At 37.0% G+C, this 16,231-nt stretch overlaps 1 protein-coding gene across 1 annotated transcript in view; it reads right to left on the reverse strand.

The window, feature by feature from the left end:
- The window catches only part of GALNTL6 (polypeptide N-acetylgalactosaminyltransferase like 6), a gene marked incomplete at both ends in the record, with an annotated part of 462,129 nt that overhangs the window by 276,031 nt on the left and 169,867 nt on the right, over positions 1–16,231 (reverse strand). The window contains one exon of the mRNA XM_084264175.1: positions 739–877. Within this exon, the coding sequence (XP_084120301.1) occupies positions 739–877 (139 nt within the window). The remainder of the gene's footprint in view (positions 1–738; positions 878–16,231) is intronic.

Raw genomic sequence — 16,231 nt, forward strand, 5'->3', positions numbered from 1 at the left:
TCAGTTCTCTCTGGACATTAGCAATACATCAACTATACAGGACTTCAGTGAAAGCCACAGGAACCTGACTGAATTGGAACATGAAAATTAGGCAGATACCTAAGGGTTCAAGTTTCCCACATAAGATGCTTAGCTGAAAGTCACTAAAGGATTGGTGCAGGGGTAAGGGGGTAGACAAAGGCTGGTATAGCACCGATTTGTTTCTAATACACCACTTCTGACAGCACATCACTGACACTGCTTCAGGGGACATGCACAGAAATGTCATTCACTGTGTGGACAACAAATTGCCACAAGGCCAACTTATAAAACCACAAAGGGAAACTAAATGCAACAGCGTCCCATTGCACTTAGTAATTGTTCTCTGCAGTTCCCCCTGTCCTCACCCCCCCCACCCCAGTCCAAAGATCTGCAGCTTTTATCAAATTAGAACCTCAAAACCCATGTGAAATGTTATTTATCATTGCCTAAAAAAATCACTACCTAGAAATGCCATGAAAATCATTAAGTAATTAAAAGAGGCTATCTATAGCCTTAAACATGTTACTAATAAAATGACAGGTCATTTTAAAAGACAGAGTAAATGATTTAACAACAGTGATAAATTTTTCTTTTTAATGAAATGGTCACTTACTGTTGGCTGAGGATTCATGCTTGACCTTCCAGAAAAACAAGTTATTTAGATATATACAGAGATAAAAACTTAGAATCAAGTAGTCCAGGAAACAATTTACTTACTTAGGATGTCGAATGTCTGGCAGGGATCGCTCCAGTGCTATATTGTTGCTAACAAATATGTTGAAGCCATTTTCCCTATAAGCAGAATCATCATGGTCTTCCTCTGTAAGAGGATATGGCTTTCCATGTTCACCTTTCCCTACAATCAAACAAAACAATTGCTTTCCTCAAATTGATAGCATAGAACAGACTACAAAGACAGAAATAAGCTAGACTGGACTCGATTAGTACATTTGGTCTGGAACAACTCTAAGGGCTCTCTTGCAGTGTCATTAGCAACACTCCTGTTACTTTCAATACAGAAATATGAAGCATGTACAAAGTATGGGACTCAGAAGTCCCTCAGAACTTACCCCATTCATCTAGTTTCCCTTCTTTCCAGGGACACAACCAGCTATGAGCCATTTATAGATACATGATCAATATAAGCCATTTATATTTAAAATCTGAATTGTAAATTCAGTTGAATAAGAACATTTTGCATCAGAATCAAGTTCTCATAGAATAATTGTGAGGAAATCAATCACTTCCAGCAATACTCTATTTGACTGATACGAGGAACCTAATTACTCAGTTACTCTGCCTTTTAGCAGGCAAAGCCTCCCACCCCCCTTACACTCCTTCAGAAACAACTTTAGCACGGAAATTTTGGGTGTCCAACTTTCCTGAACAAATGGTAAGGAAAGCAAGTGTTTCGCTCTAGGCTCCTTGAACAACCCTGCACTTCAAGAGACCAGCCAGATGTACTCAGTCCTTCTAACATCGCAACACTGTTGATTTGGTTTCAGAAACCGGTCACTTCAGTTCCCCAGAGAAATCATCTGCTCATTCCCTGGCAGAGCACAGTCTTTCTATTCCAGCTTTTTATTCCCAAATTGGTTTTCAGCATTTGTCACTTGGATTGCTTAGTACCTACCTCAGGCAACTATTCCTCTATCTCTTCCAGTCAGAGAGCAGAGAACAAACAAAAACACTTCAAAGAAAAGCAGAACATAAAAGCCTACAGTTCTCCTCAACTATTTTTATCCTTCTCAATCTTGCAGCAGATGAACTCTTCAAAGTTTCTAAGCCCTTCATACCTCCTCAGGTTCTCAAGAAGATATACTTTCCTCTACATCTAATTGATCGGCTCAAAACCCCGATAGGATAGAGATCCCTCCAGACCACTCACAAGAAAATGCCCTCCTTTACCTAAGCTTTTTTAGAGGAAATTAATCAACTTCCCAGGTGGATTTAATAAGTGACCAAGGCCACCCAATCCTCAGCTAATCAGGGGCAGCTGCAGGAGCTGATGAAGGGGAAAGCAACTGCCAGCTGAGGGAAACACTCAGTGCTATCCTTAAAGCTCCTAAGCCTCTGACAGTGCTCTACTTCATATTGAACACACACAAAACATTAAAAAGACAGAATATGCAATTAAAGATGCTGTACTTACTCGATTTTAGATTTTTTTTTCAGATAAAAGACTATTATGAAACAGAGTTTGTTTACACTATTTCATTACTAACAGGTATCTTGGCATTTTTATTTTCAAACATCCCCAAATGCACATCACCCTCTCTAACATAATTTAAAATCAGACTATGATTTTATGTGAATTTTTATGCTTTCATACTAAAGATGGGGAGGAACTACAATATAAAAGAAGCAGCTGATGAGTAAGAGTACTATTTAAAATTCAATAGTTCAATTATATCAAATCTGTTACATAATACAGTAACAATAAGCTGATGTCATCCAACCCCCAAGATACAGAAATTTTAGCTCCTTTCTTCCAGCACATGTAGATGTGGCACTTAGGGACATGGATTAGTGGTGGACTTGGCAGTGCTTGGTTAATGGTTGGACTTGATTATCTTAAAGATCTTTTCCAGTCTAAATGATTCCATGTTCTAAGTAGAACCAAACTAACTATTTTAAGCGGTTTTTAATAAGAGATTTATCTAGGTAGTTACTAAGGTAATGGAAATTCCAGAATAAAATCTTATATGATAAGACATACTATTGCTAATCGATGCTTACAATGCAATTCTATATACTCCAGCTATTCACCCTGTATGAATAAAGATGGATTCTTTGCTTTGCTTTTATTGAAAGAGCCCATTTGCCTGTGCAGGAGATTAGTATTTTTCATAGTGCTACAGTTTCTCCATATTGTCCCCTGCTACTGAAACTTAAGTACTTTTAAAGTTAATTCCTCCACTCTTCCTTGCTGCATATGGAACACCATCACTGTGCATAAGCCATAAGAATAGATACGGTTGTTATCTAGAGTAACTTGGGAACAGGCTGAACTTTCTCTTATCGTGCTGCAGAAGTATTTGACCAACTGCAGTATCCAAATTGCTTTTGCACTTACAGTCACTTGTGCCATGAGGTACACTAGATGTTTTGAAACATGACTCCTTACTAACACTATATTAAAATACATACCCAGAGCACTGAAGCCATGAGCTTGTGGGTTTTAATGAATCCTATTTATATTTCTCTCCCAGCTTTCTTGTTGACTTACTCCCTCACCCTGCAACTCCTTCTCCTTGTTAAATAGGAATCAGATGGTCATCTACCAGAGCCAGCTGAAAGCAGTTTGGCTAAAAGTTCTCTAAAGAGACACATTTCTTGTGAGTGATCTTGGAAGGAGAGAAATAGAGAGCTTAGGTCATAAGCATTTAAAGAAAAACAAATAGAACTTTTGGATAATCATTAGGCCTGATGGTTCCCTTTGTGCAGAAAACTGCCATGTATGAGTCTTCTGAGCATTAGAAATCATTACTAGAACATTAAAACTCTGCTGTCACTGATTTGCTTTCCTAGACGACTGATGGAAATTGCTATAACTCCACAATGGTTTGGAGCTGGACTACCCAAAAGTTTACCTAAAATGCTAGGGTGACAAGGGCAAATTTCACAATGCAAGAACTGTAAAATTCTGGTGAAAAAGAGCATGGAGGGGTTTGATGTCCTTTTACTGACTACCGAAGGCTATTTCAAGCCAGCGATAAGACAGATACAAGCCCCCCTATACTGTTTATTCCGCCTGAAGGCTAAATAGCAATCCACAAAGTGCATCAGGGCTATAAACTATTGTAGGGAGCATAGTGAAAAAACCCAGTGGTGAATTTTTGGCTTCTTTGGGTTTAAAGGGCAGCTCAGCAAAAAAAAAAAAATAGGGATGGATAAAACCAAACCAGCACTAAGACTTGATACTAATCCTCTCTGAGGCTGATTCATAACTGCAGTGTAAATAACCCCAGAAACTAAGGACAAACAGTTTTAGTTCTGTTTGATTTTGATTTTTAAAGGAGGAGGGAAAGAAGAGTAAGAACCCAAAAGCATGAGATTATCACATATATTCAATCTGGGCCCAAAACCCCTTCAGAATGCTCCATTGTGTGGGAACCCTAAAATCACTGTTTAATTCATACAGTGCTGTCTAACCTTTGTGATTACTAGGGTATTACACTGATTTTTAACTCAGTCCCCAATGTAAGCAATGTTCTGATAATACGCTAATGTTTTTTTTCTTCTTAAAACACGATGGGTTTGGAACTGAAATTTCTATATTACTTAGTATCATATTATTGTAAGTGCTTTAATACACCATCCCAAAATGTTTCACCATTGATATTTAGATTAAAAAATGAAAAATATATTATAACTATCCGGATGAAGTACTGGCTTATCAAAAGATTGAGTGCTCTATAAGGCTTTTTTAGGCCCACTCAGGAATGCTACTGTCTCCCAGGAAACAATATGCTCCACACCTAGCTCTAAAGGTTTAAGTCTGATGCTTTACAATTTGTGAAAGTGATAATTCAAGGAGACCTCAGTTAAAGCATCTTCTGCTGATATCAAATACAGATACAGCAGAAGGAGAATAAACCCTTTTGTTTAGGCATGAAGGGAAGAGGATTAGAGAGAGACATGACAATAAACAAAATATTCTCTGTACTGTACAAATGTGTAATAGTAGGATAATGGCTCTGGACCAGCTGCATTGGTTTAGTTGACAGGTTAAAGAGAACAGGGGTATTGCTGGCAAAATTTATGGGCTGCAAATCAATTTGAACATGCAGCTACAGGGTTCTGCTCTACTTCTGTATGCAATGGATATAGGACCTTACTTAATGTTGTAAATGACAAAATACATTGCAACAGGTTCTCATTTCAAGGTCATTTGAGTTTTGTTTTTGGGGTTTTCTTTCATAATTCAGATGAATATTATTTATAATTCAATAGGCGTGGTAAAAAGAGTGTAAGTTAAAGAAAGTTAAGCAATTTCTTGACATCTTTAACATGGGAAACTAAGTGGAAAAGAACATAAGCCACTCAGTATCTGTAAGACCTGTGTATACATCTGAATTATCAGTCTTTATAATCACTGCTACTAGTTTACTCAGGCAAGACTTCACAGTCACACCAAGTCAAGACTATAATTCTCAAAGTTATTGAGGCATACCCTTTAATTCAAGCATTCAAACATATTTTAACATAGTAAGATTTGTATTAGAGAATAAGAGCTCTCTATGTGCTAAATGATTTGCTAAGTAAAAAGAGTTTAACACATAAACAAACAAACAAACAAAAGTCTTCTTACTTACAGTACATCTCATCACATTGGATAATTGTGTCTTTTTTTCAAAGTATGTTAGGAATTTTGTCTACTACCCCTAATATTCCATCCAGTCTACAGTGCAACGTTGTCTGTGCACATCACATAAACCCAGAGCTCATCTTCTCTCATGAAAATTCTCATGGGGAGAACAGTTATCTAATCTGAGCCTAGAGCAGTATTTCAATACAGCACTGAAGTCCCATGGGAGGAGAGTGATTGTATTTCTTAGTAAGGGTAGACAAAGAAACAGAAATTCAAAATGAATCCAGTCACAAGTCAACCAACCCAAAAAAAAAACCCAACAAAAAAAGAGCGTAAGAGTGGAAATAAAGATCATGCACTGAATAAAAAGAATGAGTTAGACGTCATTGTCCACCTTCTTGCAACAGAAACTTCTACACAATACCCTTTTATGCTCTCTGATATGAGAGTCAAAGTGCAGCTGGCCAAGTCAGAGGGCAAAAAACTGTGTTTGAATCAATTTCTAGTATCTTTCACATCATTTCTGAATTTCCCTAATGCACTGCTGTAAAAAAGCTTGACATTTTGCACTGTGGAGATGGACTCATATTTTCTGACTAAAAAGAACAGATTATCAATGGAGACTGCCACCACATTCGGCTTTTTAGTAAATGAAATTCCATTTGAGTGCAAACATCATAATACTCTTCTTTATTTTTCCTTATCCTCACAGACAGGGTCGGTTGCTAAAATACTGGTTAAATTATCTTGAACAGTGAGGTGTTTCAATAAATGCAAAAATAGGATTTGGGTTTTTTTTTGGTGGATTTTTTTTTTTTTTTTGACAGTAAATATCTTGGATTCTTTTAGACTACCTACACTTGGTGGAGTTCTCATCCTATCAGCAAATTTTGCATTTTTGAACCTTTAGAAGACATGTGGGTGAACACTTTTAATCTAAAATTAGTTCAAAAGTTATGTCAGGGATTTCTACAGGCTAGTCTTTGAGAAAAAAAAGGAGGGACAGGAAGTTATTTTATCAAATCCTTTCATAGGAAAGAACCACTTGCTCTGAAAAAATGCCTTTTTGTGGTTTTGCAAGATTATATTCATTTCCACTAAAACCCAGGGAGATTTTAGGCCAAGAAATGCATGAAGGAATATTCCTTGCTGACTCGTTATGGAGTGAGAAACTTAAATCTGCATATGCTTCATATGAAAGTAATTGCCTTCATATCAAAGAGGACTATCAAATTCCTAAAAAATGTGTGTATAGCTGTGTGCATGTATGTATACAATGGCTTTTTAGATAGAAAATAAGAACATATTTCTAATGATAAAAGTAGTGAAACGATGGAATAGGCAATCCAGGGAATTGTGGATGATACTGTGCCTCAGAGAGGTTAATGACACCACTCTGGTCATATAGTGAAGTTCATCTTGATCTTATATTTCTGTGAACTCTATGAGAAATAGGACTAAGCTTAAATTGCTGGATTTATATTTTTCTTCAAAGTCAAAAAAACTTGCAGCAGAAACTGAAGTATATTTACCATGAGTCTGTTCTGCTTTTCCCAAACTTCTCAGAGTATCCAACTAACCGTAAAACTTCACAAGCCTAATTTATAGGAAAACAATTTAATTGATTTTACATCGATGGATCAAAATTGCCTTTTTTTTATTCTATCTGGAAACAGCTTGGAAAGCTTTTGTAGTATGATTTACAATATTCTGTCAAGTTTTGATGCAATATAAAAGCTTTTCCTTAGTATTACATGCACAGATGTAATCAAATTTTACTTATGCCATGGAGTAAAATAAAAATCCTGTGAAGTAAATCCCAAGCAATACATTTTAAAGCAAGAATAAATAATTTCTTTGTAAATAGAATACTGTTTCAATATCAAACTACTACAGAAAACAAACAATCCAAATTCACTCCAGTTTTCCAGTACGAAGTATTAAAATTCCTACTATTTTATTACCTTTCAAGTGCTAGTAGCACGTACAGTATTTCTTACAAGGACCATACAGTCCTCCATAAGTGGTACAGGATTGTTAATGGGGCCAAATATGAGGCTTTCTCCTTTCAAGACATTTACTACAGTAGCAGTAGAAACAAGGGTTCAGGTTGGATTTTAGGAAGAGGCTCTTTACTGAGAGGGTGTTTGGGCACTGGAACAGGCTCCCCAGGGAAGTGGTCACGGAACTGAGCTTGGCTGAGTTCAAGAAGTGTCTGGAAGATGTGCTCAGTCCCATGCTCTGACTTGGCTGGCCTGTGTGGAGCCAGGAGTTGGACTCGATGATTCTTATGGGTGCCTTCCAACACAGGAGATTATGTGAGCCTATGATCTATGATGGTTGGCAGGAGAAATATGAATTAGACTGCCTCCCTCTTCAGGGAAGACTATACAAATAGCATAGTTTGGGAGGAAATTGAGAAAAAGTTATAACTTTATTATTTCACTGACTGTTTGCATCCAGAACTGAAAAAACCCCACCCAAACGCCAAACCAACAGAAAAACAGAAAGAATGTGCTCCTTAAAAATATTAACAGAGTGCATTCATATTGTACAGTAGTTGGATCTTTAGAGGATTGCTTTTATCATTCATATGAGAGAAAAATGATAGGAACTTGTTGCTAACATAGAAATGAGAGCTATAGCCACAGCAGTGATGTGTTCCCCCATCCTTCAAGAAGAAGCAATCCCACACTGGGTAGGAGGCAGATAAGAAAGAATATTTCCTGGGGAGAAAAGTAGTAGTGCTTCATGTGCTCTTCTTAAAAGCTGGAACAATAGAAAGTGCTGCTAAAAGACACAGTGCGGAGGCAGGGCAGCTAAAAATGAAGAGCAGTAGTGGTGGTGAGCAGAGGAATGAAGCGGCATAGCAAGCAGAGCAAGAAACTGCAACATCTGGTAGAGGAGCAGAAGCTCAGGTAGCAGCCCCAAAGCTGTGGCAACTTGAATTGGACCTTGTGGCATCGCAGAACTCCACAGTTCCCAAAAGTAAGGAATGTCTTACTTTGGCAAGGCTGCAGCCAGGCCAGCTGATTGTTCCCCGCTCCCAAAGAGGACTACAAAAGTCTATCTGTTATACTTAAGGAATTAGCCCTTATATTACATTTGTTTATCCTTAATAAAATATGGTTTGCTGAATCAGTTAACTTGCAAGGAAAAAAATAAAAAAGCTCAGTGCTCTTAAAGATTAATTCTTGCAGATATCTAGGCATTTAACTAGAAATCACTTTAAACTTCAACCTGATCCTTGCTATTTTTAATTGTGTCCTAGTAAAAAAGTGCATTATGCCACTAACAACTGGAGCATTGCACCTTCACTTTTAACAAATTCTTTATCAATCATTTATTTTTGGTTATTTTAAAATCAAGACACCTTGCTTTATCTTAAATATGTATATTTTCTCAAGCAATAATTAATGCCTAAATCTTATAGCCTGTGCTTTATGGAACATTAGCATAGTCCACCCCATGTCTTTTTCATCCATTTGAAACACTAAAAATACACGCTCTGAATTTCCAATGCATGCATTGCAGAGCAAAGCCACGGTGTGCTCGGGGGAAGTGATTGCTCTAAAATGCACTGTGAGTTCAACCAGTGGCATTGTTGTGTTTCAGCAAAAGGATGACTGCGTATGAACCCTAAAAAAACTACTTGTCTGAGGGCTTGAATGAATGCTTCTGCAAAATATAAATGAGCATTTAAAAAAAAAAATCTATGGTTTTTAACGCTTTCTGCAAGTCCTACAAGGGCTTGGTGTGCAGAAAGACTCATTCCACACCCTTTCCCACCTTAGTAAGTCTAGGGGGAAAAAAAAGGAAGTAAAAACCCAACCAACCGACCATACTACTTGGTATGTACGTCCAGTGTACTTAGAACATTGCCGTGTACAATGCAAGATAAGCAGCAACACATGCTGTTTTGATACAAGTCGCTCTCTCACTACAGTAGAGCAGCAGTAGCATTCTGCAGGCTGAGCTGAATCTAATCATAACTCTGAAGCCAAGGGAGGCACAGTACATCTTCTCTTTCGTCTAACTACTTATCACCAAATGCCACAGTCGCTGGAATGTTTTTTTCATTTAACATTAGAACAGACCGGTCGTAGACCATTAATCAGAGCCGAACGCTGAATGAGCAAGCAGGTGAGAAATAGAACTCAGCCATAAAAAAGGCTTCACAGCTTGTAACCTGCTAGACTAAAAAAGACATGCTATAGAACAAACTTACCTGAAAAAAGAAATCTACTAATAGTGGCAAGGGCTTTTTAGTGCTTAAATAAATTAATTCACACAAACTGCATCAAGGATGGCATTGTAATAGTCTCCAGTACCAGTGGATTTGCTATAATTAATATATGTATCCAAGCTGGTCTCCTGGAAAAGCTCAAACTAAAGTGTTATTAACACAGTATATACAGGAACTAAAGGGCTCCACAAAGTTAATGCAAAATTTAAGGTGCATTGGTACAGTTTTACAAAGCCCATAAATACAAAATGATAGGGTTCCAAGAGCGGTAATTAACATGGTACCTTATCCTCCCCCTCTTTTTTTCTTCATTCAAAGACATATTACAACAACATGTCATTTACCACATACCATCACAAGAAAATAAACAGGATGTTCCATGGAACAAATCTATTAACAGGAGTTTGTTTATTTTTAATTATTTTTGGTTTTTGGGGCGGGGGGGGGCGTAGGGTGGAATTCAACCTAAACTAGCTCTAGAAGCTGGCTTTGTGGCTGTTGCACAAGGAAAATGAAATAACCCGTAAAAAGGAATTTATCTGTGTATGTGCAACAGTGTGCAATAGCATAGTCGCTCTTGCACTACTGCATGATGCATATCCTACACAGAAAGATTACACAAGTCCCTCCCAGGAAAAAAAAAAAAATCTGGTCTTAAATATGGAGATAATACATGTTCACAGTTAAAGTTTGAAGCTGATCCAGGAACAAGAACTCTGCCACCTGATTCCCAACACTCTGACTCTGCAACAAGGACAAGGACATCCTTCCTCCTTCTGTAAAGCTGATATGAGCGTTCATAAGCAGACCAAGTTTGCACACACGGGGCCAAGAAAGTAACTTCCTTGAGTTGTATATATGTATTTTATTGCTTTTTCAGGTCTACTTGGACTAATGTATACATTATAAAATACAGGGCCATACTTCACAGATGATAATTTGTTTAATAAGAAACTGAAACTGAGTCTGCAAATAATTCCTAAAATCACAGAACTTTCTGAGTTGGAAGGGACCCATAAGGATCAACATGTCCAACTCTTGGCTCCACACAGGGTCAGCCAAGTCAGAGTATGTGACTGAGGTCATCATCCAGACACTTCTTGACCTCAGTCAAGCGTGGTGCTGTGCCCAGTTCCCTGGGGAGCCTGTTCCAGTGCCCAACCACCCTCTCAGTAAAGAACCGCTTCCTAATATCCAACCTGAACTTCCTGTCGCAGCTTCATGCCATTCCCTCAGGCTCTATCACTGATCACCAAAGAGAGGAGATTGGTGCCTGTCCCTTCACTCCGGCTCATCAGGAAGCCACAGACCACCATGAGGTCTCTCTCCCCTCCGCCTCCTCTTCTCCAGGCTGCATAAACCGAGGAACTTCAGCCTCTCCTTGTAAGACTGTCTGGTTTAATAAAAATCCCTCATCGCCAAAAATTTGGAGTTTCCCAGGGAACTGTACTAACCTGGGAAGATAGAGCAAGGTGAAGATACAGGAGATAAACCACTGAAACTCTAGTTATTTCACACTTGAAGTTCAGACCTAAATCTGGCTGCTGTAGTTAAAACATAATACATTTTTTTCCACTACGTCCAAAGTGACACTTTGAATCTCAGTGCTCTTCTTTTCCTGCTTTCTTTTGGCAAATCAGACACATCACTGTTCTGAAAACTATCGATAGTACGTACACTGCTGCACAGACTCACCACTATTGCACTTCTCTGTGACAGCCTTTTCCTCTTATAAAATACCACTAATGCTGCAATCATTAACATTACCTTTTATCACTCATTTTGTGGTTTAAAATGTGTTCTTCATTTGAAAGAGCCTTATGACTCTTGTGGTAAGAAGAATTAAACCTAATGCTTGACCTGCTATGAGCGCAGCTCTACACAGTCCTCTTCTTCCCTTGCCATTCATTCACCTCTTTCAAATAACAGGAGTCTAATTAATGTCAATGATTTTTCAAATCCCTGACACAATTTTGAGTAAATTTCCTGTACTAGTGTCAACTGAAATTTCTAGCTAATGTATACTGTAGAATCAAGCAGAGGCAGCTGTGGAGATTCAAAAAAAAAATCACCTTCAAGCCATGAACTGAACTAATTAGTTCACAATATTTTCTATTCAAAAGGACAACTCATTACCTACAAAACACAACTAAATATTTGTCCCAAAGCCCAGATTATGCACCATTCAGCAGCAACCTGCACATGACCATTTGGAACGTGTTTCAAGAAGTTAATTTGCTCCAAACTAATGTTTGAATCCAGCCAAAAATTTGTGCTGCCTGCCTTTCATCTTGTTAAAAGAATTAAATCCAAAATATAATTAGAAATATATTTTAAACCCCAGAATTTTAAATTAGCCTCTGTTTTTTTAAATCTTATATAAATGACAAAACTTAACTAACAGGCAAAGGACAGGCATCCGATTTGAAAATCCTGTTGGCAAACCAAAACAATACCTTCTTATTTTATCATAGACAGAAAAAACGTTTCAAGTATCAACCCAAAAAGCCTTACATCTTTCAAGAGGTATATGAAATGACTCTATAAAAATGTCTTTATCACTGAAAAAAAATTAAAAATGTTAAACTCCATTATGCAGATTCATGCCATATTTATGCAGCACATACTAATTCTCAGTTCTGTATGATCAAGAGGCTCTCAATAAATCCAGCCTTTTAGGAGAAGGAAGGGGATCTTTAGCACCCATGCTAAAGAGCAAGCATCCACACTTCCCTGGCACTCCACAACCACAGGTAACAGAAGAACAGGACATCAAGCAGACATTAACTTCAATTGTAGGCTTTCTTTTAGAGGCATTAGCAGAAATTCTACTTTTTAATTTGTCAGGTACATTTAGAACTAGAAAAGCAAAAAGAAATCATCGCTCCTTATATTTTCCAGCAGAAAGAAAGCCCACGTAAGCTTGTATATTTTGTAGCTAATAATTCATCTCTGCATTCATTTGCTATGCTTTGACTTAAAGAAAGTGTTTCTGCACGTTTAATTTAATCTTTGCTGTACTTTCTTGAGTGGTAAACCTGCATTTTTAAAACAATTAAAATTCTCACTGTGTACTGTGCAAATGAGAGAAATTATCACAGAATCACAGAATTGTAGGGGTTGGAAGGGACCTTGAGAGATCATTAGGTCCAAGCACCCTGCCAAAGCAAGTTCCTTAGGATATATCGCACAGGTAGGCATCCAAACAGGTCTTGAATATCTCCAGAGAATGAGACTCTAATTATGACAGAGAATTTGGACTGGATTAAGAAATAAAGCTCCACATAGAGGGAGACTTTCTGTATAAGGCTACATTTGGTGTTTAAAAATGTTTTTGATTTTTTATAGTCATTCCAATCACTGAGTCTTAATTTTTTTTTAGTTGTATTTTCAGAATACATTTTTCCAAAATCCATGATGCTTTTGCTAAAATCAGACTTGTAGCTGACAGAAATCACTACTAATGAGCTCACTCTACAGTAGATTCATCATCCAGATGGTCCGTGAATGTCCATGAAATACAGTTAAGCTCATTGAAAGAATCTATCTCTCAATATGCTTTTAAGAGTGTTTCCTAAGAATAAATGAATTAAAAAATATATAAATCCCTATGTGGCACATTCAAATTTTACACTAAACAATGGGAAACCTTCTAATCAATCTCTCTCCTTTTTTCTCTTTTGTTTGTATCAATTGACCAAGAAATATTTGGAAACATAAAAATGTTCTTCATCCACGTGTTCAGAGAGACAGCTACCTTCAAGTATTATGATTAAAGGACTTTCTCAAAATAAGGATTTAGCTCCTGAATTTAGTTCTTATGACTGTGAGATTAAGTTTCCCTGAAATGATAGGTCTGAACAGAACTATACCAGTGAGCTAAAATCATTGCCAAGAATCTATCCCTTTATCAGTACATTTATTATTATTATTGAGATGTGTAATTATTAACCATTAAATAAAACAAATAGGAAATTAAAAAAAAATGTTACTTGAGTATAGGACATTGCCAAGAAATTGTCAGGGTCTCAGAACTTCCATGGAAAACTTCAGATTCCTCAGAAAAAACCCCAAAGCATGTAAAAATGTGGTATCACAGTCCATTACAAACTTTTACAAAAGTTGATTGTTGCATAAACTGGGAGAAAAAAAAAGTCATTTAAATGCCATACTGAAGTGGCAGTGTGTTAATAACTTGCTTAACTTACTGATTAACAGCAGCTAATTAAAATGTCATCCCTTTAGAACTTTAACAGCCCTCAGCTTTCACCCTTCTTTCTGAAGCATGCAAAGTTTGGATTTCTTCCCAGTATAACAGCCTTAGAAAAAGCTGGGAACACAATGTATTGAAAAAACAAACAAAGTAATGTGTTGGTTTTTAGAGGCTTCTTTTAACTTTTGCGTTACAATATTAAAATTAGATTAGTCTCTCAACTAAATAATCCCTGAAGAGAGGGAAACAGGACTGGAAAGACAAGGGAAATGGGTTAGTGACTGCTATGTTGTCCTCTGGAGAACATTTCTTCCCCAGTTTATACACCAGTACTCACTGTTCTTCAGGATCAGTCCCACCTTTTACAAGCTGCCATGGAACAAGCATGCAAGGAGCAACTCAAAGCATCAGTAGCCTTACAGATAGTGACCAGTTTCCAAAACATACATGCTATCCAATTAATCATCACTTAAAGTAGAAGTAACCTGAAAATAGGGCAACCTGAAATTACTTCAGCTATCATTTAAAAACAGAAAAATATAGAGCTCTTTTTCAGAAAAAAATAATTGACTAATGCAAAAAGCAAGACTCTCTCAATTCAAGAATACTGATAAAGCAATTTTTTTAAAAAGCAACTTTTTTTTAAAATCCGAGCATTAAAGATAGTTTGTTTTTCCATTAAATTTCCCGATAAATCTTACTATTTGCATTTCAACATCACCAGCAGCCCTTTCAGTTAAGATTGTTTAAAAAAAGTGTTCATTTCCAGCTTCTAGCCAGCAGAACTTCCATGGAGGTCAGCAGAAATAAAATGTCACTCTCTTTTTGTTAGGAGAACAGATTCTCCCAGGTACCACTCCATTTCTAGCATGGAGGGTGGACAGCTTTGTTTCATGTAATCACAGCCAAAATATACTTGTGTTCCTTAAGAAGTGTGATTACAGAGCATCATGTGATGAGTTAGTGTCTATAAGGCAAATTATATCAAAACAATCATATATCTCTGCCTTTTCATTATATATTGATTGGATGACAGACAAATTGTTTCACCAGTCTAATAATTCTCCTCTGACAGCTTGTTTAATGAAAATAGGAAGGAGAAGAAAGGAAAGTCACCTTACACATATTTAAGTCATAAACTGCATTGAGATAACTACACTAGACTTCTGTACTTACAAATTTAATTTATACCCTCAAAAGAAAAAAAATTTTGACAGGAAAGTAAGCACAATTTATTGGGGTTTTTTCTGAGGGAGAACAACTGTTAAATCCAAACATATTTGGCTAAAAAATACTCCAAAATTGATCTAGTGAATTTAACTATGTCTTCAGCTAAGCTGTATTTTCCATATATGAAAAAACTAAGTTTACAACATCAAGTCAAATAGAACCACATACATAACATCATAAAGCAATACATTATATATCGCCAGAAAGCAACTGGTGAATTTTAGAGTTAAAAGATCTTCCTCACTTCTTTGGAATGGCAAGCTTGTGTTATTAGCATAGTTATTCCAGACGATGAAGTCACACAAGGTTACTGATATATCGCACTGGCATACTATGCTGACAACAAATTCCCTCAAATATTATATAGATTAGATAAAAAAAAAAAGTCTTGGTCAATCATTTGGCATATTTTTAAATCGAAGTTCTTATGGGTCTTTTGACCTGTATTTGAGTTAAAGTGTTGTCTTCCTTAAATCTGGTTGAAAGTAGCTTATTCCATGCTTTAAACTGGAAAGACAACATAAAAGTAGTAAGGAAAAGTTCTCCTTTGTCTTTGCTTTTGAATTCAAAAGTACAGGTTTGATATGCTAGAGTTGCAGTCAAGCACTTGTTCCAGCTTTTTTTGCCACTTTAGTCAGCATTCATTTCCCCCTTCCTTTTTGGATTGGGATTTTCATAGCAACAGATGTGACAAGTAGCAACTGAAATACAAACAACCCCAATGTTTCTTTGTGTCATTGAGTCAAGCAGTAGTTGCCCTGAAATAGTATCTACAGATGAACTCCTATAAAATTTCACTTAAATAGTCCTGAGAAAGTTTACGCAAAAGGAGAAAGACCACAGGGTGCTAACAGTACCCCAAACCAAAACACCTTCCTTGACAACACATGACAAATTAAAAGCCAGATTTGAGCAGAGATCACATCTCTCACACACCCTCTGTCCAGAAATACACCCAAAACTTCTAAAAAGAAGTTTCCCTTTTTCACTTCCAGGCAGCCACTCTATGAAATCCCCAAGTATTCCACATTAAATACATTCATCACCATGAGCACTTCATGACTAATACCGATGTGAACCAAATGACAGACTTTCACCACTGTACAGAAAGGGCAATAATATGCTTGGGACTCTGACAGCTTAACTGGGAGATGGCATCCACTTCTTGATGTTTTCTTTAAATTTCGGTTTTGCTCTGGCTTGTTTC

Source organism: Gallinula chloropus (genome assembly GCF_964237585.1).
Source record: "Gallinula chloropus genome assembly, chromosome: 4".
In the NCBI taxonomy this organism is placed as follows: Eukaryota; Metazoa; Chordata; class Aves; order Gruiformes; family Rallidae; genus Gallinula; species Gallinula chloropus.